A 25,046-nucleotide genomic window follows, 5' to 3' on the forward strand; every position below is an offset into this window, starting at 1 on the left:
TTTAACAATTCGGACGCGTTTTGTTGCCACAGCTAAACGCACTCGGCATTCGGTTTTACGAGAGTCTTGAAGGCAGCACGTCACCCGCCCACTTCTGCAGCCGCCTGTTTGTCCTCATTTGCTACCCGTATCGTCAAATTGACGTTTAACAAATTATTATTATTATTTTTTTGAGTCCACGCCAACACTATTCGAATGTATTTTGACAACAGTTAACGTTTTATTGGTGACAAAAATGTGAATCAAATCCAATTCTTAAGTCATAATTGTGTTTTGTTGAAGGATTTTGGCACAAAATTCAGTCGATCGGGTTTGAGGAAAAAACACACAATGGCGCACAAACGAGCTGAATCGTAAATGTACATTTATACAATCCATTTTTATTTCATTTTTTTGGGCATTTTTTAAAGTACATTTCAAGGTACTAACATGCAATACTTTATCCCCCCCCCCCCCCCCAAAGACATGCTCACAAAAAACAAACTACAATCAAGCACTTCCTAAAAATCCCCAAATACCTCAATAGCCAAAGATTTTTTTTTATAGTATTTACATTTTTTCTTTTCATTCAACTAAAACCTCCATTTGAAGTCCATTGAAGTAATAAGTAAAATAAAAAGCAATTCAAGTGCTCTAAAAGCACCCAAAAGCCTCAAGCGCAATATCAAGTAAACTTTGAGCAAAAAAGTACAAAGAGTAAAGTTTTATTTACGTGGCAAAGCTCAAACCCATCACTCCAGCAGAAATTAATCAATCAAGAAGCGAAAAGGCATGACAGCACCATCAATCAAGTCAATAAAAACAGAAATAAAATAAATTATGTCAAAAGGGACTTTTTAAAGCTTGCAGGTGGCATAAAATGTTTGAATTAAAAGTGAGGACTTGATTGTCACAATTAAAATGCTTATTTTGTGATTTTTTTTTAATCTGATGGAATTTGAAAACAAAAGAAAAAAAGACTTAAAACTGGGCGGAGCAGATTAAGGCACAGGAAGGCAGCCATCTTGGTAGTTTACAGATCAAGCGAGGGTCGAGTTTGGCAAAGGTGACGATCCAAATGCAGGGAATGCATTTGAGGTTGTAAACGTTTGCGTAGCCTATCCCGACACCGGCTTGGAAGTGAAATGCCGCAAACGACAAACATGTCAGGTGAACACGCGCGCACGTTCACCATCTTCATTCCGTGTCCTTCTTCCCCGCTTTGGACTCGTCCGCCTTCTTGTGGGCTCCTCCGTCTTTGCGGTGCGTCGGTGGCGCTTTTGAGGTAGAGTTGGAGGGATGCCGCCGCCGCCGCTGCCGTCCCTCGTCCCCCGCCGCCGACTGGCGTCTCCTCTGGCCTCCTTCCTCTCCCATGGGGGGCTGCGGGCACACGGGTCATGCAGGCTTACCACTCTTACCGCACACGTTACACTCATCTGACGATAAAACAGGGAGAGAAAGAACCGATGTGGCCTTCCGGGAGCTCATTGGTGTCCAAAACGACATTTTGGGACCTGGCTGGCCATCAAACAGTCACTTTTTTCCAATGTGACCTTCCAGGACCTGACTGGTTTGTTGTGTGACCTTCCAGGAACTGACCAGCCAGAAAATACCCAAATGCTTTTCTCTGTGGCCTTCAAGGACCTTTCTGGTCCTTGGTTGCTCGTGTCTTAAATAAGGACCTGACTGTTTTCCAACAAGTTCTTTCAAGACCTGACTGGTTTCTAGCGAGGTCTTCCAGGACCCAACGGGTTTTTCAGTGTCCCTAATACCTGGATCTGACTACAAGACAAATTTGGTCTTTCCCGATTGCACTATATCAGACTGCTGCCATCAAATCTTGCCGTATCTCGCGCAGACGGTGGCAACACGACATATTTCTTCCGACAGCACCGTATCCCGTCTTTTACGATCACTGGGCTTTATCTTGTCAAATCGAACGGTGTCCGAGAGGCGGAACCAGAAAACGTGTCACCGGTTGACGCGGCCGGATACACCCGTTACCATGGCGAGGATAACAACAATGGATCGCCCTAATGTATTGTATTGTGTTGTGTTGTGTTGGGAGGGGGCGGGAGAACAAAAAGAGGAAACGCATGGTGCCGTCACCGGTGCTCTGGAGCGGGCTGTCCATTCAAGAAGAGCTTGAGGTATGTTCACATACTTTTAAGACAATACAGCTCACAAGCAGGCAACATAATGTTATGTAGCCTAGCAAGCTAGTGCTAGCATGAACGTTTATAAGTAAACAAGCCGGCGTTCTGTTCAATGATGCTCTCAAGCTTCGGTAAACATTGGTTCGTGCGCGTGAATAAATGTTGACAATGGCAACCACGGGAGGCGAAGCCCCGCCCTTATACGCAATCCTATTGTTTGACGCTGAGATGCGCTGTCGGAGAGTTGTCCTTGATATGTCACACTACACGGAAGATATCCCAAAAAAATCAAACATGCTAGACTTTCATTTTGGCGTCATAGCGCTATCTATCGTTGGGCCAAATCGCTGGTCGTGGAATATGTCACACTCCAAGTAGTTTTGTCGTTCCCGACAAAATATGTTGGGCCCGATCTGGGAAATCGCCCGCGATAACTAATCCGGCGAGTATCGGGGCTAAAATCCTGTAGTCTGATCAAGGGATTAAGGACCGAACTGGTTTCCCGTGAGGTTTTGGATTGGTCTCCAGTTTGCCTGTCACTCACCACCACCCTGAAGTCCTCCAGGTTCTTGAACTGGGAGAGGTGCTCTTGTAGTTTGGGGTCGATGGACTGATTCTTCATCTTGGAGTACTTGAGGAAGGCCCAGAACTTTTCCAGTCCATACAGCTGACCTGCAGGAGAAAGCCAGCCATTTAACACTCCTTATTAGGGCCCGACCCATTCATCATTTTAACCCTTTTCAAAATCACCCGGAGTTTTCCCAATTAAATGCAGATATATTCTTAATTTCTCATGAAACAGTAAATGCTGTTAAGTGTCAAAGAGTCGTGCAGAACGATGTCCTTGTGCAGTCTGTCCACTAGATGGCGCTCTGACCTCTCAGCCCTAAATCTAAAGATCAGTAAATGCTTTTTTTTTTGGTACTTAATCATCCCTTTCTGTTGTAAAATTAAACAAATCCTAAAGGATTGTAAAACAGTCAAATGTTCTGCCTGTAATCCCTCTGTTGTTTTCAGTGTTAAATCCATAATCTGCAATTTATGGCGCCCCCTAATGCTGGAATTCAGTATTACAACAAAGCCTTCGTGGCTTGGCCATGACGCAGGCTAAATGCTTTTCCGGCCTCCACCTCGTCCTCCCAACCTCGCACGTTTTCTCCGTGGCTCAGTATATGTGCCAGCCCGTAATACGTCATCTTAGAGCGCCACCACGTGGTCCAACGTGGGAATGTGTAGGATAGTCACTAAATATCCATCCATCCATTTTCTAGCGCTTATCCGAGGTCGGGTGGCGGGGGCAGTAGCTTTAGCAGGGACGCCCAGACTTCCCTCTCCCCAGCCACTTCATCCAGCTCTTCCGGGGGGATCCCGGGGCATTCCCGGGCCAGCCGAGAGACGTAGTCTCTCCGGCGTGTCCCGGGTCGTCCTCGGGGGCCCGGCACACCGCCTCGTCTGGCTCCTCTCGATGCGGAGGAGCAGCGGCTGTACTCTTGAGATCCTCCCGGATGACCGAGCTTCTCACCCTCTCTCTAAGGGGGAGCCCGGACACCCTGCGGAGCGAACTGATAGGCTTAATCAGCATTTTGTCATCATCTCTTGTCGTGGCTTGGGTGAAAATGAACAAAAAATAGTTCAGGATTATAGGTTTAAGGTTATTTTATTCATACTTTTTTAACGAATTGGCCAATTAATGGGTTATCAGATTATTTTCTGCCAAATATTGGAATCGCCCTGAAAAACAAAATCCCGACTTTTTTCTCTTTTTAAAAAAATGTTCAATGGCGTCAGCTGGTGGACGGGCGTCCGTTACCTGTCTCAAAGTCCCTCAGCGTCTCCTCCTGGAAGTCCTCGAACAGGTCCAAGCGGAACCTCTTCTCTAGGCCGTAGCTGTAGTACCGGAACAGGCACTCCAGGCCGTACCTGGAAGGCAGTCTCGACAAACGTCAACAAATCCGGTCGCCGCCGCCCGTAATTTTCTTACTCAAAGTTCCGTTGAGGCCCGGACACGTCGTCCACGGCGTCTCTTCCACTTGAGCAAGTACGGTCCGCATCCTCATCCTCACCTGTAGTTGTCTTTGGCGTCCTCCAGCGCGAACTGCTTGAACTCCTCGTACATCTTCCTGTTGAAGTTGTCCCTCAGGAAGAAGGACCAGAACCGGAACAGGGTGTTCATCTCCTGCGATTGGCCGACGCCCAGTCGCTTACGCTCTGACGACAAGCACAAAACGGACGCCGCGTCACGTCGAGAGGTGACGCAAAGGACGGAGCGTTTCTGGCTCTGCTTTCCGGTACCGTTCAGGCATCGCCGTCTGTACTTGTGGTAGCCCTGCTGCGTGAAGCCGTTGTCCCGCAGCAGCTGATGCGACGGGTGCCAGAAGTTGGGCAGCGACTGCGGCGTGCAGCCGTAACTCCCCGTCAGCGGCGCGCCTTCCGAGGGCGACGCGTTGGAGCTGCTGAGGGAACCGGGACCACAGAGCGTCTTTTACAGCTGATTTCAAAATGGGCCATATGGCGGGAAAATACAATCGCTCATCATTTCGCAAAATCGGATTTACACTTGGAATCCATTTTTTTCCTCTTAACCTATAGAAAAGACAAGTGACATTATTCAAAACCAGTTTTCTTTTTTCTGGAAAAATCTCCTGAAGAGATCCATCACTCGGCAGTAGCGAAAGCTGTGAAGTTGGCTGCAAAGGCTTTAAGGATATGACCGAAGAGGACGTCGACGAACGACAAGATTGCCCCTCCCGGCCGCTGACCGATGAAGACTTGGAAGAGTTAACAAAGTCAGCTGGCGACGCAGCAAGAAAGCGATCAAGGCTTCACTTTAGAACGGCTGGCCGCACCTCTCCAACATGGCAAAGGATTGGGACGATGTTCAGTTCAGTTCTGCAACGTCTGCTGAACGACGTCACGGCCCCCTACGAGATGCTCCTGGCTCAGAAAAAGAAGCAGCGGCAGCAACTTCCGATTTTTTGCGGCCTCCCAAAAAAGAGCCAGTTGCTCCTACTGCTACACCTTCAGAGGAAACCGCGGAAGAGGTGCCCCAGGAAACGGCACGACCGTCTGAAGAGACGTATAACGTATCGTTGGCTGTGCAGTAAACGTCGTCGTCGTCATCATCATCATCATCACTGCCCAGTAAATTCATCACCATCACTCAAGTTTGGCTGCAGCTTCTTTCGTGGTAAGTACAGTACCCATCTTTATTTTTTTTTTATTTAATTGTAACTGTTACTCCTAAGTAGTGTGCAATAATGTGATATCCTATGATATGATTATCCTATGACTAATATGATAGAGAGGGTCAAAAAAAGGTCAAAATACACATTAAATAATTAAATCAATATGGTGTCGCTGCTTTGCGGAAATTCGCTTATCGCGGCCACTCCTGGAACCTAACTCCAAAGATAAACCAGGGTTCCCTGGAATGCACTTTGAGATGCATATCCTTGGATGAAAAGTGCTCTCTAAATAAAATAACCCTCTTAGAATTGTTTTTTTTTTTTCAAAACTATGTAAACGATCCTTAATAAAGCAACATTTTGAGTTTCCAATGATTTAACATAAAATGAGCCATCAAACTGCATAGTTCGAACAGATACAACTAGGATTGCAACTAACGATTATTTTAATAAATAGATTCATCTGTTGATTATTTTCTTCAAGTAATCGATGAATCGGATTCAAAAAAAAAACCTTTTGGGTGCCATCCCTTTATTATCCAATTGTCAATGCAGAAAAAACAAACTGGTTTGGTCCGTAACGTCATCTAATTTGCAAAAATGTTCATCATTATTTTCGAAAGTAAAAACAGATTTTTGCAAATGTCTTATTTTGAGTCAACACAAAATAAGTCCGACTTCCTGGAGGACTACAAAAATCGGAGAATATTGACTGTTGAGGCGCTGAAATTCCTGCGATTTGGACCATTTCAAGTTAAACAATGTCTCTAAACAATCAATCGATTATCAAAATAGTTGAAGATTAATTTAATAATCAATTATAGATGTTGCTTAATCGATTATTTGTTGCACCGCTACTAAATGACTGCTTTTGCAACGTATGGAATGGACACGGTGTCTTGAGCAATATACAGCATGACGGTTTTCTTTCTTGTCATAGACAAAACGATGTCAAATTGATTCCGCTCATGTTGTCGATTCCTTAGCAGTCACTTGCCGCTTTTTGGAAAAATTGTCTCGCAAGTGGTCGCAAAAGCTGCTGCTTTTGTCAACTAGCTCCACTCTGTTGCCAGTTATGCTGGTAGCACTAGCAGGAACTACCATGGAAGACACTAAAACCACAAAAAAAGATTTTAAAACAAAACTCAAATCAATTAAATCGGTTAACAGGACGCCATCAGCTCCAGACACAATGTCCGACATACCTGATGGAGGCGGAACGCAGTCGGTGCTCGCGCGAGTCCATCACCCAGCCGATGTGCGCCTCCTGCGGCGGGTTGGAACTGTGCCGGGTCTTCTTCTTCCTGGGCATCTGGAGGCCAGAAAATCATCACATTAGAGTACAATCGTTACAGCTAACGTTGGAAGCTAACTTTAGAATCTAATGTTCCAAGATAACATTGGAGCTAAAGTAGGAAGCCAACGTTGCTCTTCCATAGCTCTAACGTCGGGCTTCCTTAACGTTCTCTAACGATAGATGCGATCTTGGAAGCCAACTTCAGAGGTGAACATTGAAAGCTAATTTTGAAGCCATTTGCTATTTTCCTCAGCTCTAATGTTCGGGTTAACGTTTCTAACTGAAGAAGCTACCGTTGGCGGTAACTAGGCTTTACACAATCAGGATTTTTGGGGCCGATCACAGATCACCGAGTTTAAAAAAACAATAGCCGATCACAAGATGGAGGAATGTGTCAATTTAAATGACCTGTTCATTTACTGCATATACTTGTGTACTTAATTGCTCAAAAAATGATATTTCTTTGTTCGTCTATTTATGCCAGTGAGGCATAGTGAGAGACAGAACAATTGAACGCTCTTCTATTAGATGGCAGGAAGTCAATAGAGTCATTCATGTATCCACTTTTTGTTTGTTGGTGTTCCGTGAGATTTTTCAAATTGTAAAATATGTGCATTGGCTCCATAAAGGTTGGAAATCACTGCTCTAATCACATCGTGTATTCTAATCAGTCAGGTCAAACTAACATTACAACGTGACAGAAATAATGGCTGCTAACTTACTGTAATTCAATTACTACTTTATTTTTACTTAAATGACTTCTCCCACACCGAAACTTGAGAGCATGATTCGACAGAACGGCGGCGTGTTTACGTACAACCGTTAGCGCTAGCAGTAGCTTGATAGGCTACGTAACGTTTTTGTTGCCTGCTTGCGAGCCGTATCGTATTAAAAGCGGGTGACCATACCTCCAGCAAGCCTTAAACGAACGTCCTCTCCTGTCCTGAGCACCGGTGACCACCAACACGCGTCCTTAAAATACAAAGTTGGCGCGATCCACTCTTGTTGTCGTCGCCGAAGTAACGAGTGTATCCGGTCGCATTTGAGTTGACAAGATAAAACCCAATGATCGTAATAAAATGGTATCGGAATAGAAGATTTTATTGCAGTAGTCTGACATAGTGCAATCGTGAGATATTTACAGGACTTCGTCAAAAGACACGCGACAAGGCTAAAAATAAACTAGCTTTTGGATTCAAATTTACTGTGCACGATGGCGACGCGGAGTAAGTGTCTTTTGCGGAGCCGATCGATGACGTCATTGATCGGATCTGCGAATTATGACATTAAAGCCGATCAGCATAAAATGCTAATTATCGGCCGATACCAATAAGGCCGATCAAATCGGCGTAAAGTCTAGTGGTAACGTTAGAAGCTAACTTCGGAATCTAATGTTGGAAGTGCACATTGTTCTTCCTTAGCGTTAACATTAGCGGTAAGGCTGGAAGTGAACAAATAAACTAAGATCAGCATCAACATCAGTAGTTAAGGCAGATTCAGCCTTAACTTGGAAATGTAATGTTGGAAGCTAATTTTGAAGCTAACTTTGGAAACTAACGTCAGATGCTAATGTTGGCAACTAATATTGGCGTTTATGTTGGAACCTGACGCTGGTCTTGCTAAGCTCTAACAGAGGTAACATTGGAAGCTAACTTAAGAAACGAAGATCGGCATTAACGTCAGTCGTCAACGCTGAAGCCAACAGAAGTTAACTATGGAATCGAATCTTTATTTTTCAGGTTAATGTTGAAAGACAAGTTTGACAGGGTCTATTACCGGCGTAAGAATTTTCGCATCACGGCTTGGTCCCTAACCGTCGAGCTCACCTGTCCGTCCACGGCGCCGCTCTCCTTCATCACCGGGTAAAACCGCGGCGCCTTGGTGGGGTCCTGGCGCCCGGGGGTGCGCGGTGTCCTCGGGGTTCTGGGTTGGTGGGCGCAGGGCGACTCTGGCACCGTTTTGGGCAACGAGCGAGCCATTTCGGTCTCGCTGGGCACTGAAAATGTACAACGTTAAGTGTCAATTCAAGGCAACAATTTACCAAGAGTGCTTTGCAACGAAGGTCACCGGCAGCTGGCAAGGATGGCACTTCCTGGTTGGGGTCCACGGGTGCTTTGGGTGCGAGCGTGTCAAACTCATCCTGGCTGATGACGCTTAGCTTCTTGAAGTTCTCCACTTCCTGCTGGAGAACACCAGAAGGGAACCTTTCATGTATTTTTATTTTTTTTAACATGTTGTAAAAAGGCTGGGGCTATACTTTAGCAAAAATCACTTATTTTCTTCCCAAATTCAACATTACAACTTAAGACAAAAATAATGACATTCCCAAAAACATTTATAGATTTAAAGGTCTGCCTGTAATTCATATCCTCATTGTTCCAAGCGAACCCAAAAAAAGGTGTATTCATTATATATTTTTTAAATTAATCGTCCGATCAATCAGTTATTGGGCCGAAGAAGGCTGATAAGAAGTCACATGACTGGCGTGTGTGACACACAGCAGATGTGTGAGGGACTTTGAACGTTACACTTCAGCAGAGAAAGTGACCTTGGCGTGCGTGCATGCGTGTGTGTGTGTTCAGGCGTGACAGTTCCCACGTGTCCTACACTGCAAACAAAGTCATGAACTGAGGACCGCATTACTTCATTGAAACTAAATCACCTGCCAACAGGAACATTTGACTTGGCGAGACTTCTTAAAACAAGTCAACATAGCGACACCCAAAAACTCAATTGATGTCTGAAAAACAGTGTGCAGTAGTACCTTGACTCACCAGTTCAAATCCTTCTGTGACCAAGCTCGTAACTACATTGACTCATACATGAGAACAATTTGACCCCATGAGACAATTTTTTGTTGTGTGCATTTAACTCATTGTCTGAATCCAACCACTCATTGCCATCAACAACAAAAAATTAGGTCTTGCTCAGTCGGTCTGAGAATATCAAGTTTGTAAACCAGTGTAGTAATGACTAACAGCTCCCTGTAGATGGCGGCGCACTTTACATTTGAGCTCAGCAGAGCTTTTGCGTAGAAGATAAAGATTAGGGTACAAATTCCGGCATATCCTGTCGATTGTCAGAGGGAGAAATGCCAACATGTTGGAAATCGGACTAGTTTAGGCACTCACACTCAAACATAGCCTGTATATGTATAGTATAAACAGAGTCTGGGTTGCAGTACCTAGACAAACGTGTGTGTCGCCATTGTGAGAAAAGATGACGCACTTGATGGAGTGAATGACGTCCGACTTTTAACTCGAGTCGTGGTGAGTCAGCGTGGCTCACGCCGCATTTCACAGGTGTATAACTGTACATAAATGATTATTTTGCCACCAAAAGCCCTCTCTCAGTCTTGTTTTATAGTTTGTGGTTTCACAAAAGCTAAAAATATTAGCATCAAAGTCACTGTTCTGCTTGACGTGCTGTTCTTGTCACTGAACACAATATTCCGTGAGTTGAGTGAATGAGTTAAGTTTTACTTCCTTATTAACAGTTTCAATGAAGAAAATGCTTGAAGCTCTTACACAAAACTGCGTGCTCTAAAGAAATATATTGGCACCAGTTGAGGACCACGGGTGTAGTGACGGCGTTGAGACGTTACCTTGGCGCAGTCGGTCTGCTCCTCTCCCTTCCACAGGTCCTGCTCGTAGTAGTAGAGGCCGTCGTTGATGGCCTTGACCAGGTCGGTGGTCAGCTTGGCGCGCGACTCGTGGTTGCCGGTGCGGTCGCCGCCGGGATGCTTGCGCAGGTAGGGCGGCGTCTGCGTGACGATCAGGATCTTGTCGACGTCCCGGTCGTCCAGCTCGTAGTCCGAGTCCTCCTCGTCCGACCAGTCGGTGAAGCGGTTCTTGCGCGGCGCCATCTGGGCCATCTCCTCGTCGAACATGAAGTCCAGCTCCTCCTGGTCGGGCTCTGGGGGGGCTTCGGCGTGCCGGCGGGGTTGGGGGTACGGCGCCTCGCTGCGGTCCTTAATCACATCATCAGCCACATCGTTAGCCAAGTAAGTGGAACCGTGTTTACGTTACAGTGGACCGGGACACGTTGCCGCCCCACATTATACAGCTAGCATTGCTAAAAGGTCTCCTCCGTCTGCAGTCGAGTAGATAAACACGCAAGCCCGGTTTTCGTACCTTTGTTTTCCCGGAGGCGTGTCGGTGACGTTTCTCCACCTGGATCCAGGCGTCGGGGGCGTCTTTTGGGGCGTCGGTAGGGGGGGCCTGCTCCCGGCTGGAAGGTCGGGACCCCTCGACGGGGTCTTGAGGCTCAGCGGATTCAGTCGGGGTCTCCTTGACTGGCGATGAAGCTGCGAACGCAAACACTTGAGTTGGATTTTTACTTTTTGCGCACACATTAACAAACATTCTTCGTTGTACGTAAAGACTTCCTAAAACGGGACGGTGTGTGCGTGGGGCCAGTCCAAAAAACAAACAAAAACAAAACGTGTGCATGATAATAAAAGGACAATACCGTAACATTTGCATTTAAGATCAAAGATTTCTATTATGTGAGATTAAGTATTTATACTGGCAGTGCATATGAAAATATTTGTTTGAATGGCCTACACCACTAGCGCCTTATACATTTATTGTTTTGGGTGAAAAATGAAGGGACGAATGAAAAGGAAAACAAAAACAAAAGGGAGGGGGAATTAAAATGGGGGGAAAAGGAATAAAAGAAAAGGTAAGAGAGAGAAAAAAGAAGCAGAGGGGGAGGTGAAAAAAGAAAAGGAAAAGAAGAGCACAATTGGGGGGAAAAAAGTGTACAAAGGTGAAAATAGCAAGGAAAAAAGAAAAGAACAAACAGATAAATGAAAGCAGTAAATATTAAAAGGTAAAAAAGAAAATTAAAAATGAATACAAAATAAGGAAAATGTGAAAAGTCAAAATAGCAAAGTAAAAGAAACAAATGAACATAAAAGGAAACCAGAAAAAAAAAACGAAAAGGGAAAAAAATAATAAAAATAATGAAAAGGGGAAAAAGGACTAAATGGCACGAAAAAAAAAAAAAAGAAAAGAGATAAGTCAAGAGCCGGTGCTCAGCACGGACCGGTGTTTGCAACGGCGACGGTCTGCCGAGGAACAAACTCGGGACAGTGGACCAGCTGCGAGAAGTCCGTCCTGGGCGATCCCACCGCCGGCGGCGCGGGGATGGGCCAGCGCTCGGGGTCCGTTCTGCAGCGGACCCTGTCGTCCATCAGCTCCACCTCCTTACTGTTCTTCAGGGCCTGGAAACACGTCGATGCGTCAACCCGATCCGCCGGCCGGCGCAACGCTGACAGGAAGCCGCGAGCGTTCCTACCTCCGCGATGAGGCCCACGTCGGCAGTGAGCGCTTGCACGCGGTGGAAGCTGGCGATGAGCGAGATGGGCAGGAAGCCCTGCGCGTCCATTTTCCTCCTCAGAAAAAAGTCTCGCTCCAGGTTGTGCAAGCTGAAGTAGTACTCGCTGCAACAACAAAACGCATATTGTACATGATGTTACATTACATTCACCAGAAATAAAACAAAAGTCCAACTTTGTGTGTACAGCACCTTTCACAGGCCCAAAAGAAAATTAATGGCAAAGGGAAAACGGAAAGAAAAAAAAAAATACAAAGAAAAAAAGAAAAAGAAACCGTGTACAAAAGAAAAAGGGGCAATGAGGGAAAGGAAAAAAATATAAATAAGGGGGAAAGAAACAAGAAAAAAAAGACAGCGCTCCACTTCCTCGCTCAGAGTATAAAGGCAGCCGATTGGACGCCTAACCCATGCGGGTACGTCACCCAAAATACACCGATTGGCTGACCGAAAGGCTGCGTTGGGAGGGAGGCAGAGGATATGAATGTAAACATTGGATGGGCGGGGATAGAAGTGCACGGTAAACATGATTTGAAGTTGTCGTTTTCATAAAAACCTGTGGGAAAACGCACAGAAACTATATAAACAAAATTAAAAAAAATACCATAGCAACTCTCGGCAAGTCAAGAAGAAGAAGAAGAGCAAGAAAAAGAGGTTTCGGGTTCTCCTGCTTTTGCCTCTTTACCCCGCCTGTACCGGCAACCTTCTTGCAATACCGTGACCTTTCATTCCCACGATGTCGCAATCATTATCGTGCCGCCTTGAGATTAACACCGTGATAAAACACAACTGTGAGATCTAGAAATTGTTACATCCCTACACGCAGAGCAATCGTGTTTATTTGATATGTGGCCATTTTTAAGATCACAAAAGTCAGAAGTCAAAGAAATGTTATTCTTCATGATAATTCCGGCCTTTATTTTGGAAAACCTTTAAGCATCGGCGGACACCGTGATTACATCATGTTTTCATTTCCATTTTGTGGCTCTTAATGATGACGGTTCCTTGGTGGAGGATATTCTAGTTGATTTAAATGGAACCGATCCTCCGTATCGCTCAATAAGTGATTGAGGATTTGCAACGTCCTTTACGATAATTGCACATTTTTTGTTGTGATGTAAACTTAGTAAAGAGTGTGTGCAGACACACAAAGTAAAAACGAGTCCTCGACTCACATTTGTCGTTTGATGTACTCCTTGAGAAGCTTCTCGTCCACCGTGTACATCTGTACTTTGTTTCCGTCGTCGTAGTAGTAAACCATCCCGCCGCCGCCGCGTTCGGCGGCCGTGTCCGAGCCGTCCGTTCCGTCGCGGTAAGCCTGCGAGTACTCGAAGCGACCTGAAAGGAGCGGTGACGACAACGGCCGACATTTAAGAGCGTCCTCTTATCAAAAGGCAAAAGGAAAAAGAAAAGATAATTTTTAAAAAGCACAAAAGAAAAGGGCGAGGGGGGGGAATGGGAATATACAAATTAAAAGGAAAATATAAAAAACAAAAATGGGCGAAAAGAACAAAGAAATAAAAATGACAATTAGGAAAAGTGAAAAAGAGGGGGGAAAGAAAAAACAAAAAGAATTCAAAATAAAAAGGAACGATGAAAGAAATAAAACTGGAACAAGAAAAACAGGGGAAAGGAAGAAAGAATACAAATGAAATCCCCGAACACCGTCACCACCAGCCCCCCCCCCCAGGGGCTCCCCTTCCCCCCTCCCACCACCCATCCCACAACGTCCCCTATTCCCCCCCGTGTGGCCCTCCCCCCCCCCCCCCCCACCTAACCCCCACCCCCTGACACTAAGCCCGCCCAACCCCAGTACCCCTGCCCCCCCTTCCCTTTCCTCCACTCCACCCCCCGCCCACCCCCACCCGTCTGTGCCCGCCCCCTCCCCTCCCCCCGCCCCATCCTGTTCCCCCCTCCCCCAGTCCCCCCCCGCTTCCCCCCCCCCCCCCCATCCCCAACTCCTACCAACCCCCGCCCCCCTACCGGTGCCACACCCACCCCTATTCCTGCCTCCCAACCCGACACTCCCTGTCCCTCCCGCATTGCCTCCCACCCCATGTCCCCCCCCCCAAACCATTGTGCCTCCCCGCCACACCCCACGCCCCCAAACCCCGCGCCCTGCCCCCACCTCCTGCCCCCCTCCGCCCGGCGCTCGCCCCCCCCGCCCCACCCCAAGAACCCCCTGCCCCGGGGCATAAGCCAACAACAACAACAAAAACAAACAAAACAAAAAAAACCCATTCCCCCTGCACCCCAGTTCCCGCGCTCCCCCTGTCCCCCACCCGTGCCCCCCGAGAAAAACCCATACCCCCCCACCCACTCCCACTCCATCCCCGCATAAAGGGGCGGTGCCCCCCGTAACACCTAAGCCCACCCCCCCACCACGCCCCTACCCCACTTACCAAAAACCCAACCACACCACCCACTGACAGTTTTACCCAAAGCGCAATTAAAACATATACTAAAAAAATATATACACCCTCTACCACTCCACAAATAGTGCCTAAAACCACCCACACTCGCCTCAACGTACCCATTGCACTTATGGCAGCCTTGTGTCGGGATGTGTACACAACTGCGGTTGCCACTGTGCCAGTCCACAGAAAAGGGCAACCTTTCCACATGACGCACGGCCACGCACCTCTGCCGCGACCTCTGCCGCGTCCGCGTCCTCTGCCCCGGCCTCGGACGCCCCCGCGGTCGCTCCTCGCGCCGGCCGCGTCGTCTCCCGGGTCGCGGGGCTCCCTCCTCCAACCTGCCGAGCGGAGCGCACGTTTGCGGGCGTATTAATGGCGCGCTCGTTAGGACAGCGCTTCTCAAACCGACTGCTGGGGCTTAGCAAAATCATTAGCAATTCCTTATTACCGTGCATTGTGGTTATTTTTTTGGGCGGGGCGAGGGGGCGCAAAATGATTTTCTATAAATTAGTATGCATATGGGGATTGGTGTGGCCCCCCCACCCCCCCCCAAAATTTTTTTTTTTAAATTGATAAATGACGTACTCCTCCCTATCTTAGCTTTGGACCAATTAAAAGCTCAGATTTTGTGATGGACCATCACATACATTTTGGGAGGGGGGGGAACAAAAGGCTTATTTTTTTTAAATATAGTTATTCATTTAAATATGACTAACTTATTCTTTGACTTAAATATCCTAATATTGCATCTTTAATATATCTTTTATTAATTATTTCTGATGTTATAGCAGTGACAAATAATAGAGGTGCAACAAGTGGTATTGTGGTATATTACTGTATATGCATGTATTCTTAATCCTCTGCAAAAAAACAAAACAAACAAAATAAACAACTAATATCTGTATCTTAAGGAGCTGTTCTTGGTGTGTATACTTGTATTTGAGGAGCAACAATTCATCCACTAATCGATTCTCAAATTAATCGACAACTATTTTGATAATAGATGAAGTTGAAGCAAAATTTCAAAAAAATTAAATTTGTAGAACTGTGAGAGCGAGAACAGGCCAAGAATACTTAAAAAAGTGTACTTGCATCATTTTAAGCAAGTGTGTTTCTTATGTTTGCAATATGTTTAAAGTAGACTTTACGCCGATGCGATCGGTGTTATCGGTATCGGCCGATAATTAGCATTTTATGCCGATCGGCTTTCGTGTCATAAGTCGCCGATCCGATCAACGACGTCCTCGATCGGCTCCGCACAAGACATTTAAAAATTTGAGCTGGGACGGCGCCCGCAACCCTTGTGAGGATAAGCTGGACAGAAAATGGAAGGATGGATGGATGGATACTGTATGCAGTACATAAATATATACAATAAATGAACAAGTCATGTAAAAAGACACATTGCTCCATCTTGTGATCGGTTATCGTTTTTTTTTTTTTTTTTTTTTTATAAACGTGCTGATCGGTGATCGGCCCCAAAAATCCTGATGGTGTAAAGGAGAGTTTAAAGCAGGGAGGAAAAGGTTTTTCCTATGTGGTCTCCCTCAAAATTGCAGCTTTTCGCTGACTGCGGCTGAGTGCCAAACATAACTCTGAACTGTAGTTCTATTGAATTGGTGTTAAGATGACGCGGGGCCCCTTGGAAAAAGGTCTCCTCCGTTAAGGGGTCGGTTAAGCCAAAGATTTGGAGAACGGACAGACGGGAGCGATTGCGAGACGAAGCGTGAGAAAGCCACTTACTCCTGCCGCCGTCGTGCGCTCTGTTGTTGTTGTCGTCGTCGCTACGCAGCGCGTGGCGGGGCGACGTCGGGTCGGGCGAGTCGCCGCCGGGCTCCGCGTCGGAGGGCGCGGGGGCCCCGCCGGGCGTCCCGCCGCCGCCGTCGTCTCGGGCGGCGTCATCCAGCGGCAGCGACACCCACTTTCGTTTGTTGCCTAGCGACGGTTGCACAGCAACACACACGGCTGACACGCCACTAAACAAATGCCATCTTGGATCAACGTCAACGGGGCGGCGGCCTTTTCCGCCATTTTACAAACGCTCGACATGTTTTGGATTCCTCGTCTCAATCGGCGTCTTGTCATAACGCAAAGTATAATTCAAGTGCAATTGAATGGTTGAACTGCGTGTCGTGACTCACTTCTTAAGAACTTGACACCTGCTTGACGCTCTAACTCAATTGGTCAATATGAAGGTTTACAAATGCTACAAAAGTTGGGCAATACTGAGCATTACGGCTTCTAAAAGAAAGTCAGAGTCCGATAATTTAATATTTGTCTTAGTTCAACTGTCAATAAAAGTGCACAAAGTAGCCACCCGAGAGCCAGAAAGAAGTCCGCAGGCTCTCGAGCATTTTCTATTCGGGCTCCAGTACTCTGGAATACCCGCCCCGCGGAGATTAGTGCTTCTACCTCAGCTGAAACGTCGAAATCCTGATTCGCCGCTTGTCCTCTCTCCTCCCCTAAGTGGCGAGAACCGAATCTGCGGCTGTTGCCGGACCGCTTCCCCCCGGAGTCGCGGAGGATTCTGCTCCGGCCGACCGGGCCGGGCCAGGTCCTGAGGCAGAACCGCTTTCCCGAAGGCCACCGACTACCCTGCGGCGCCTTTTGCCATCTTAGTGACCATCGGACCGCGGCAGACTACATGCTGAATGTTCCCCACTCCACATCCACTGCTGCCTGGTCAGACCCCCCAATTAAATTTTTTATTTTAGACAAAAAGTAAAATTACATTTCACCAAGTATTTCACCAATTACAATTGTTATTTTATCAAAAAAGTAAAATTACATTAATTTGATAAAGTTGTAAAATATGATGCATTTTAGTGATAGAAAATTAGTTTTTTTTTATCTGAATTAATTTTGTGTTAATGTGAACGCACGACGGAATGTGAACGCACGCCGCCTTCTTCATCCAACAAAGAGGAGCTTCCCCCGCCCGCGAACGTGCGTCGGCGCTCTCACCTCCTCTCTTCTTGGGGCCGGCGCTCTTGACGTCGCGTCTCGCCTCGTCGTCCTCGTCGGGCGGCGGCGGCGGCTCGGTGCGAGGCGGCGGCGGCTCGGCGCGAGGCCGGGGCGTCCGGCGGTTCTCTTTGCTCTCGCCGCCGCCGCGGCTGTCGGGCTTCCCGTCGGGTCGCTCCCGCTTCTCCTCCTTGTCCCGGTGAGACGGCGCGGGCTTGTTGCCGGCGTCGCCGCCGCTGTCGTCGACGTTGTTGTTGACGACGTTTTGTTGCTGCCGGACACACACGCGAGAAGACTTTGCCATCGTGATCACGTGACCTACTTCATATGTTGCGGCTTGATTATTTTTATATTTATTTGAATCCCTGAAGGAAATTCACTGTGCACGTTGACATAAAATGCATTTTTGCTTCATTTCTTCACCATCACGGACGTGCTTTTGGTGTTGCAGTAGAAACATCTTCCTTTTTTCTGAAGTTTTACAACCTTTCATCAACTGAACACGTCTATGGCGTTCTTCGAATAAACAAGAGCGAGACGACTGACGTTACCTCCTTGGCCAGTTCACCGGGCGTCGGCCAGTTTGTGATGTCGCCAAAGTCTCCGGACTGAAAAAAAAAAAAAAAAAAAAAAAAGAAAGAAAAGAAGCAGAACGAGGTCACCAGTTGCTGAATTTACACGACGTCCACTTTGGACTTTCAAAGTTTGGACAAGGACGAAGGCTTTCACTCTGAGCCAACACGCCCACGCACAACTACAATACATTGCTTAATTGTCCATTAGAAATTAACTGATTCCAACCAGTTAGGAAGAACCACGTGGCAAATGCAGGCCATCTGCAGCTTTAAGACTAAATTGAGAGCATTTAAGGCCATTTTGCTCAGATTTATGACCTTAATACGACCACCAAAAGTGGGTGATATGGGCTCAGTATTAGATCACAATATTTTGTGACATGTTTCGTTTCTAATTTTGATATCCAGTTGACAGTGGAGCCCACTATTCATGGGGCATCGAGTCCGAGCCCAATCGCCAATAGCAAAACCCCGCAAATTTACGCCCATTATAATTGCAAATGTAAACCAGAAACATTCTTAAATAAGCGGGATATACCATCAATAAGCTTTCAGGGATTTGCCCCTCTCCCAAAAACTACGTGAATTCGCAGGTGCCCAAGTGTGAATATGAGGGGGTCTACGAAATAATTAAAAAAAATAAAAAAAAATAAATAAATGAACAATGAAAGGAGTTATTGCAATTGTAAAGCAGCATTTATTCATCCATACCAAAAATAATCTACTTTATACTTGACAAACAATTTTTTTATTTTTCATTTTTAACACCTTAGAACTATTGTTTCCTAAAAAAAAAAGATAAATCACTTTGTCGACAAAAAAGGAAATTAAACAAAAAAATAAAAAGTTCTCGTCATTACCTTGCTGGATTTTCTGGTTCTGGGTTTGTTGGCTCGGACGACCTTCAGAGCGTTCTGCTGATCTGCGGACAGACGATCAATAAGTTACACATGCTCTCGTTTCCAAAGAGCAGCTTTGCTCAATTTGGGAGGAAAAACTAAAAAGTGTCCTGCCGTGGGAGTGCAAACATCCTCTGACCGGCTCGTTGAGGGGCTTTAGCGTGTGCGGGGCAAGCGGGGCCCAATCGCCCGACTCAGTCAGACTCCGGCCGACGAGATAAAAGGCCAAAGGGCCGGCCGGGCGTAAACGAGAAGCGACGCCGTCGGCACCGCGGTCAAATATAGCGAAGCTAACCTTACAAACACTTGGGTGCGCGTCGGTCGCTCGACTGACGACCTTTCAGTCAAACGCACTGGAGGAACTTTGGCTCAAGATTTTTGCCCGCATTATTTGAGGGAAACGCGCCTATAAAAACTGCACAAAAATTGCCTGTTGGAACCTCGCCGAGAGCAAAAGAATAACACAATGTGTGCGTTTTGATTTTTCTTTGTTTTGGTTTCCCATATTGCAAAAGAAGGAATTGCTTACACTCATAAAGACCGATTTATTGATGTTAAAAGTGCTTAACCCTTTTTACACTGCAAAAAAATAACCAGCTTCTAAGTCATTGTTTATGTTTTACTGGTAACTTTACAATTGTGAGGCAGTTAGCAATGTCGCATTTATATTACGCTGTCGTAGGGCTGTAGCTATCGAATCTTTTTAGAATCGAGTATTCTACCGATCGCCCCACCGATGAATCGGATAAAAATGGATTTTGCATTCTGAAAGACAACAACAAATATTTCGCTTTGACCCGTTTTTGCAATCAAATGAATAGTTGTTGGATTCATCTTTGCCGCCCTACACGACACCTTTTAAAATTCAAAATTTTATTTACCGTTTGTTTTACGGTATTTAATATCTGTGGGCAGAAATGTCGATGAATCGATGCATCGCAATATTTCCCTCCCAATTCAATATGGATTCAACAAATGCTCTGAATGGACATAACGACACACAAAATGGCCACCTACAAAGACCCGATTACCGTAGACTTTTTAAATCGCTTGGCTGAAGAGACGACCGGCTGATCAGAGGGGCACATTTTTTTAATCAATCACTAATTAAAGAACCGATTGACCGATTTAGCACCAAACCAATACAGTTAGCCATTCGTTTGATGTACAGATTGAAAAGAATTGCCTGTTTAACCCAAGCTGGTTTGCAAGCAGAAATTGTACCTTCACGACATCCTCGTGACATCACTGAGGCCGCTCTGTTAAACCATTGGTTTAAAAAAAAAAAAAAGAAAAACAAACAAACAAAAAACAAAGGAACAAATACATTTTAACTGAGCAATTTTAGGGAAACAACGGCATCGTTTATGCAACAAAACTTCTTGTTCATGTGAACTGTAATCAAAGCCCCTTTTTGCCACAGCCCCAACAAGTCTGCACTACAATATTCAGGCTGTGTTGGGAATTATTCACTCATTCCTTACTTCCTTTTTATAAAGTTCACTAAAAATCACATTGTAGTTATTTGGGAATACAGAATGAGTCGCGGTCTCGTCGCTCACAATCATTCACTCATTCTCTACTCGCTAAACACTATAAAGGGATTGGTTTTTTTGTTTTGGTTAGTTCTTAAACTGTGCACTGAAAGTCGCTTTGTAGCGATTCGGGAGTAGGGAACGAGCGAATGATTCCGAGCGCGGCATCGCTCACTCATTCCCTACGAGAGAAGGATTTTGAGCTCGCGGACGACATTGTTCAGTCTGGATAAGTCGTGCTCACGACAGCGGGTACACATTCCAACAGCCCTACGAAGCGGCATACGTGCTACACTGGGCACTATACAAGGCAGCGACTTTCAAATAGCGACTGGTTAGAGCGTCCGCCTCACAGTTCTGAGGTCCGGGGTTCAATCCCCGGCCCCGCCTGTGTGGAGTTTGCATGTTCTCCACGTCGCTGCGTGGGTTTCCTCCCACATCCCAAAAACATGCACGAATTGGGAGACTCTAAATTGCCCGTAGGTGTGAATGTGAGTGCGAATGGTTGTTTGTACGTGCCCTGCGATTGGCTGGCAACCAGTTCAGGGTGTACCCCGCCTCCTGCCCGATGATAGCTGGGATAGGCGCCAGCCAGCACGCAACACGACCCTTGTGGGGAGAAGCCGCTCAGATGATGCATGGATGCAAAATCATTTAAAGATGAAGCAAAACCAATTGGACAACAATTAAGCAAGATCACACGGAGGGGGTGACGTCGTACTCCTCAACGTTTTTGAAACACGGGACCGATTATTGCGACGAGTTTGACAGACACTTCTAAGACTGCTTTAAGCTCACCTACACGTCAATTACAGGTTATTCATACTACGGCCGCAAGCAACCATTATTTTCATAGATTAGATTTAACCGGCAATTTTTTTCCCATAAATCAATGATGGTTCAGTTTCCGGTTTGGTCCGTAACATGTCAGAAAATTGGCAAAAACGTTGATCATTCTTCAAAGCACATGTTTGCAAATGTCCTCTTGTGATTCAACCCAAAAAGACAATCAGTCTGCTTTCATGGAGAACGACAGAAATCGGAGTATTTACTGTTGAGGGGCTGAAATAAGGAGGATTTGGACAATTTGAAGTGAAGAAGTGTGTGATTGCTTATCAACGTAGTTGTCGACTCATTTTGACAGCTCTAGTTACTTTGAATAATGTTTATGGATTTCTATTGTCAAAACTATGCCACGAGTGCGTTCAAAAGTTTCCAATACATTTAGCTTGATAGATCGATTCCAAGATTTCGCGTGTGACTTGCATTATTTGTTCTGTTCTTTCATTTCAGTACAACGAGACCGGAAAAACGGCGGCGTTGGAAAACCTTTGCCGACCGATCGTCACTCATCACGCCAAAATGGCCTTTGACTTTGTGACTTTGGAGTGCCAGCCTCGGCGCCTGGCCCGGTCCCCCGCCGGCCCGACCGCCGGCTGGCACCTCTCCAGGCAGGGGAGAGGCTACATGCTAACTGCAAGTTAGCAGTTGTCTGCAATCAACACGTGGTGCTGCGGGGGGTCTCGAATGTCGACACGCTCGCATTGCAATGCAAACCCCGACAATCTCAAGCCGTCCTCTTCTTATTCCAAGTGTCAAAGTAGCAGCGCACGCGAGCGGCACTGGCGAATAATCGGCTCACCTCTGTCTTGCGAGGCCGCCGTGTGGCCGCCGTGGAGCGGCACCCTGCCCGTCGTCCTCCGCGTCCACGCGTTGACTTTGGGCGGCGGAGCCTCCACGACTTTCTTGGCCGCGTCGCTCGCTTCGCCTTCCTCCGCGGGATTGTTGCAGGGGTTCTGGTTCTGGTTCTGCCGCGCGGGTCCAGCGGCGGAGCTCGCCGCCGCTGTCAAACTGGAGTCGAGGCGGCCGCTTTCAAGCTCGCTCGACATCCTGCTCGTTTCCCTCCAGCCGCCGCGCTTTCGTCCAGGGTGAACTTTGGGTCCCAGAGAACAGCGGACAAAAGCTCGCGGGGCCGGCACATCCGCAAGTCGAGGTAAACAACTTTTGGGGGGTGGGGGGAGGCTGGAGCTCGATAGCTCGCTAGCTCGCTAGCCAGCTAGCCGAAGCGGCTCCAGGCGGCTACGTGTTAGCCACCTAGCCGAAGTCGACGCTAACTGTTAGTCACCGAGCAGGCTAGCTTTCTCGCCTCAACGCCGCGCACGCCCGCGAGCCCCGAAAAGTCTCTTTTCGCCCCCGCGGGTGCAAAGTTTCCGTCAGCCGGGCGTTTAGTTGGGGGTTGCGCGGCCTTCGACTTGGCGTAAGAACTTTGGAAGCGCTTGAAAGTACCACGCGTTCCCGAGTGAGTGAAGTCCACGCCACCAACCAGGCAGCACGGAGCTACCAACTACTCCCCCTAGCTCCTCCTAGCAGTGTCTGCCACTCGTGTGCGGCGTGTGCTGCGAACTCCACGGCCGCTGTAAACAGTCACTCTGCTGCCCCCCGCAGGCGGCAATGCGAAGTCAAGTCAAGGCCCGCACTTAAGGAGCAAAGAGAACAAACATCTAACTGATCGAAACCCCCAACTGGCCGAAGAAAAAAAACTAGAAACTCCCCTTGGGGAAAAAGAAGAACCCTTTTGAAAAAGGAACCATAGCTGGGTGGGGGATCCCACTTCCAGGTCGACCGGGTAGCAACTGATGCCGACTGGGCAACATTTCACACGTAGTCTGGGGATGTGCAACGCCAATTCCAATGACGTTGGGACGTTGTGTTAAATATAAATGCAAACAGAATGCAATGATTTGCAACCTATATTTAATTGCATACACTACAAAGACAAGATATTTCATGTTCAAACTGACAAACTTGATTGTTTTTAGCAAGTAATCATTAACTTAGAATTTTATGGCTGCAACACGTTCCAAAAAATCTGGGACAGGTGGCAAAAAAAGAGTGAGAAAGTTGAGGAATGCTCATCAAACACGTGTTTGGAACATCCCACAGGTGAACAGGCTCATTGGGAACAAGTGGGTGCCATGATTGCTTCCCTGAATTCACAAGCAAAGATAGGGCGAGGTTCACCTCTTTGCAAACAAGTGCGTGAGAAAATAGCTCAACAGTTTAAGGACAATGTTCCTCAATGTACAATTGCAAGGAATTTAGGAATTTCATCATCTACGGTCCATAATCATCAAAAGGTTCAGAGAATCTGGAGAAATCACTGCATGTCAGCGGTGAGGCCGAAAACCGACATTGAATGCCCGTGACCTTCGACCCCTTGGGCGGCGCTGCATCAAAAACCGACATCAGTGTGTAAACGATATCACCACAAGAGCTCAGCAACACTTCAGAAAACCAATGTCAGTAAATACAGTTCGGCGCTACATCCGTAAGTGCAACTTGAAACTCTACTATGCAAAGCAAAAGCCATTTATCAACAACACCCAGAAACGCCACCGGCTTCTCTGGGACCGAGCTCATCTAAGATGGACCGACGCAAAGTGGAAAAGTGTTCTGCGGTCCGACGAGTCCGCATTTCAAATTGTTTTTGGAAATTGTGGCCGTCGTGTCCTCCGGGCCAAAGAGGAAAAGAACCATCCGGACTGTTATGGACGCAAAGTTCAAAAGCCAGCATCTGTGATGGTTTGGGGCTGTGTTGGTGCCAATGGCATGAGTAAGTTACACATCTGTGAAGGCACCATTAATGCTGAAAGGTACATACAGGTTTTGGAGAAATATATGCTGCCATCCAAGCGACATCTCTTTCACGGACGCCCCTGCTTATTTCATCAAGACAATGCCAAACCACATTCTGCACGTGTTACAACAGCGTGGCTTCGTAGTAAAAGAGTGCAGGTACTAGACTGGCCTGCCTGCAGTCCAGACCTGTCTCCCATTGAAAATGTGTGGCGCATTATGAAGCGTAAAATACGACAACGGAGACCCCGGACTGTTGAACAGCTGAAGCTGTACATCGAGCAAGAATGGGAAAGAATTCCACCTACAAAGCTTCAACAATTAGTGTCCTCAGTTCCCAAACGTTTATTGAATGTTGTTAAAAGAAAAGGTGACGTAACACAGTGGTAAACATGACCCTGTCCCAGCTTTTTGGGAATGTGTTGCAGCCATAAAAGTCTAAGTTAAACCCCAGGAGAGAGGAGAAGCGGCAGGAAAACAGGACCAGGCGTAAAAAAGTACATATACTAAGAAACATGAAACAACCCACACTTGAGCTCAACTTTGCGGATGAGATTGCACCACTCACGCACACCCACCAACAGATGCAGCACAAATCCCGACCACTGGAATCAACTGCAGATGGACTTGGGCCTAAGAAGCGGCATCTCTGTGGACGGCGGGACAGAAGACCACAAAAAGCTAGAACAACTTTCATGTTAAAAAGGATCCGTCCGGAAGGCCAAAAACGTCTCGCTCCGTACCGAGCTGAAAATCTTTGACTCCAATGTTAAGACCGTACGGCTGGAACGGACCAGCGACGACGTCATCGATACGCTGCAAACCTTCAATCGACCGCTGCCTCACACGCCTCGTACTTGGGATCTTCTGCTCAAACAAAAGGAGCAACACTGACCCGCGGGAACGCGGCAAACAAGAAACGGTGGCCATTCAGCGGATGAGGTGAGAGCGCAGCCGGGTTAAGGTCATTAGGTCACGTGGCACGCTACACGAGCGCAACTGCGATGAGCGAAACCTGCACAGGAAACACCTGCAGGGGAAGCACAGAGCGAGAAGCCGCGAGGGAGGG

General features: G+C 46.9%; 1 protein-coding gene across 4 annotated transcripts; it reads right to left on the reverse strand.

Annotated features, from left to right (window-relative positions):
• Positions 1–360: 360 nt before the first annotated feature.
• Positions 361–22,791, reverse strand: larp1b (La ribonucleoprotein 1B). 4 transcript variants are annotated; one of them, XM_061794312.1, is made up of 19 exons: positions 21,984–22,791; positions 18,768–18,829; positions 17,884–17,940; positions 17,336–17,603; positions 16,115–16,306; positions 14,596–14,709; positions 13,130–13,292; positions 11,919–12,063; positions 11,667–11,844; positions 10,751–10,923; positions 10,222–10,587; positions 8,685–8,799; positions 8,444–8,613; positions 6,526–6,632; positions 4,428–4,588; positions 4,199–4,343; positions 3,946–4,055; positions 2,680–2,807; positions 361–1,359 (listed from the first exon to the last, which is right to left on the reverse strand). In XM_061794312.1, the coding sequence occupies exons 1-19, from the start codon at positions 22,228–22,230 to the stop codon at positions 1,177–1,179; spliced, it is 3,084 nt and encodes a 1,027-aa protein (XP_061650296.1). In that variant the 5' UTR covers positions 22,231–22,791; the 3' UTR covers positions 361–1,176. The 4 variants fall into 4 exon arrangements, with proteins under 4 accessions (XP_061650296.1, XP_061650297.1, XP_061650299.1 ...); XM_061794313.1 differs by having other exon boundaries at positions 8,685–8,796; positions 21,984–22,790; XM_061794315.1 differs by lacking the exon at positions 16,115–16,306 and having other exon boundaries at positions 21,984–22,787.
• Between the last annotated feature and the right edge of the window lie 2,255 nt (positions 22,792–25,046).

Source organism: Phyllopteryx taeniolatus, chromosome 13, assembly GCF_024500385.1.
Source record: "Phyllopteryx taeniolatus isolate TA_2022b chromosome 13, UOR_Ptae_1.2, whole genome shotgun sequence".
Taxonomy (NCBI): Eukaryota; Metazoa; Chordata; class Actinopteri; order Syngnathiformes; family Syngnathidae; genus Phyllopteryx; species Phyllopteryx taeniolatus.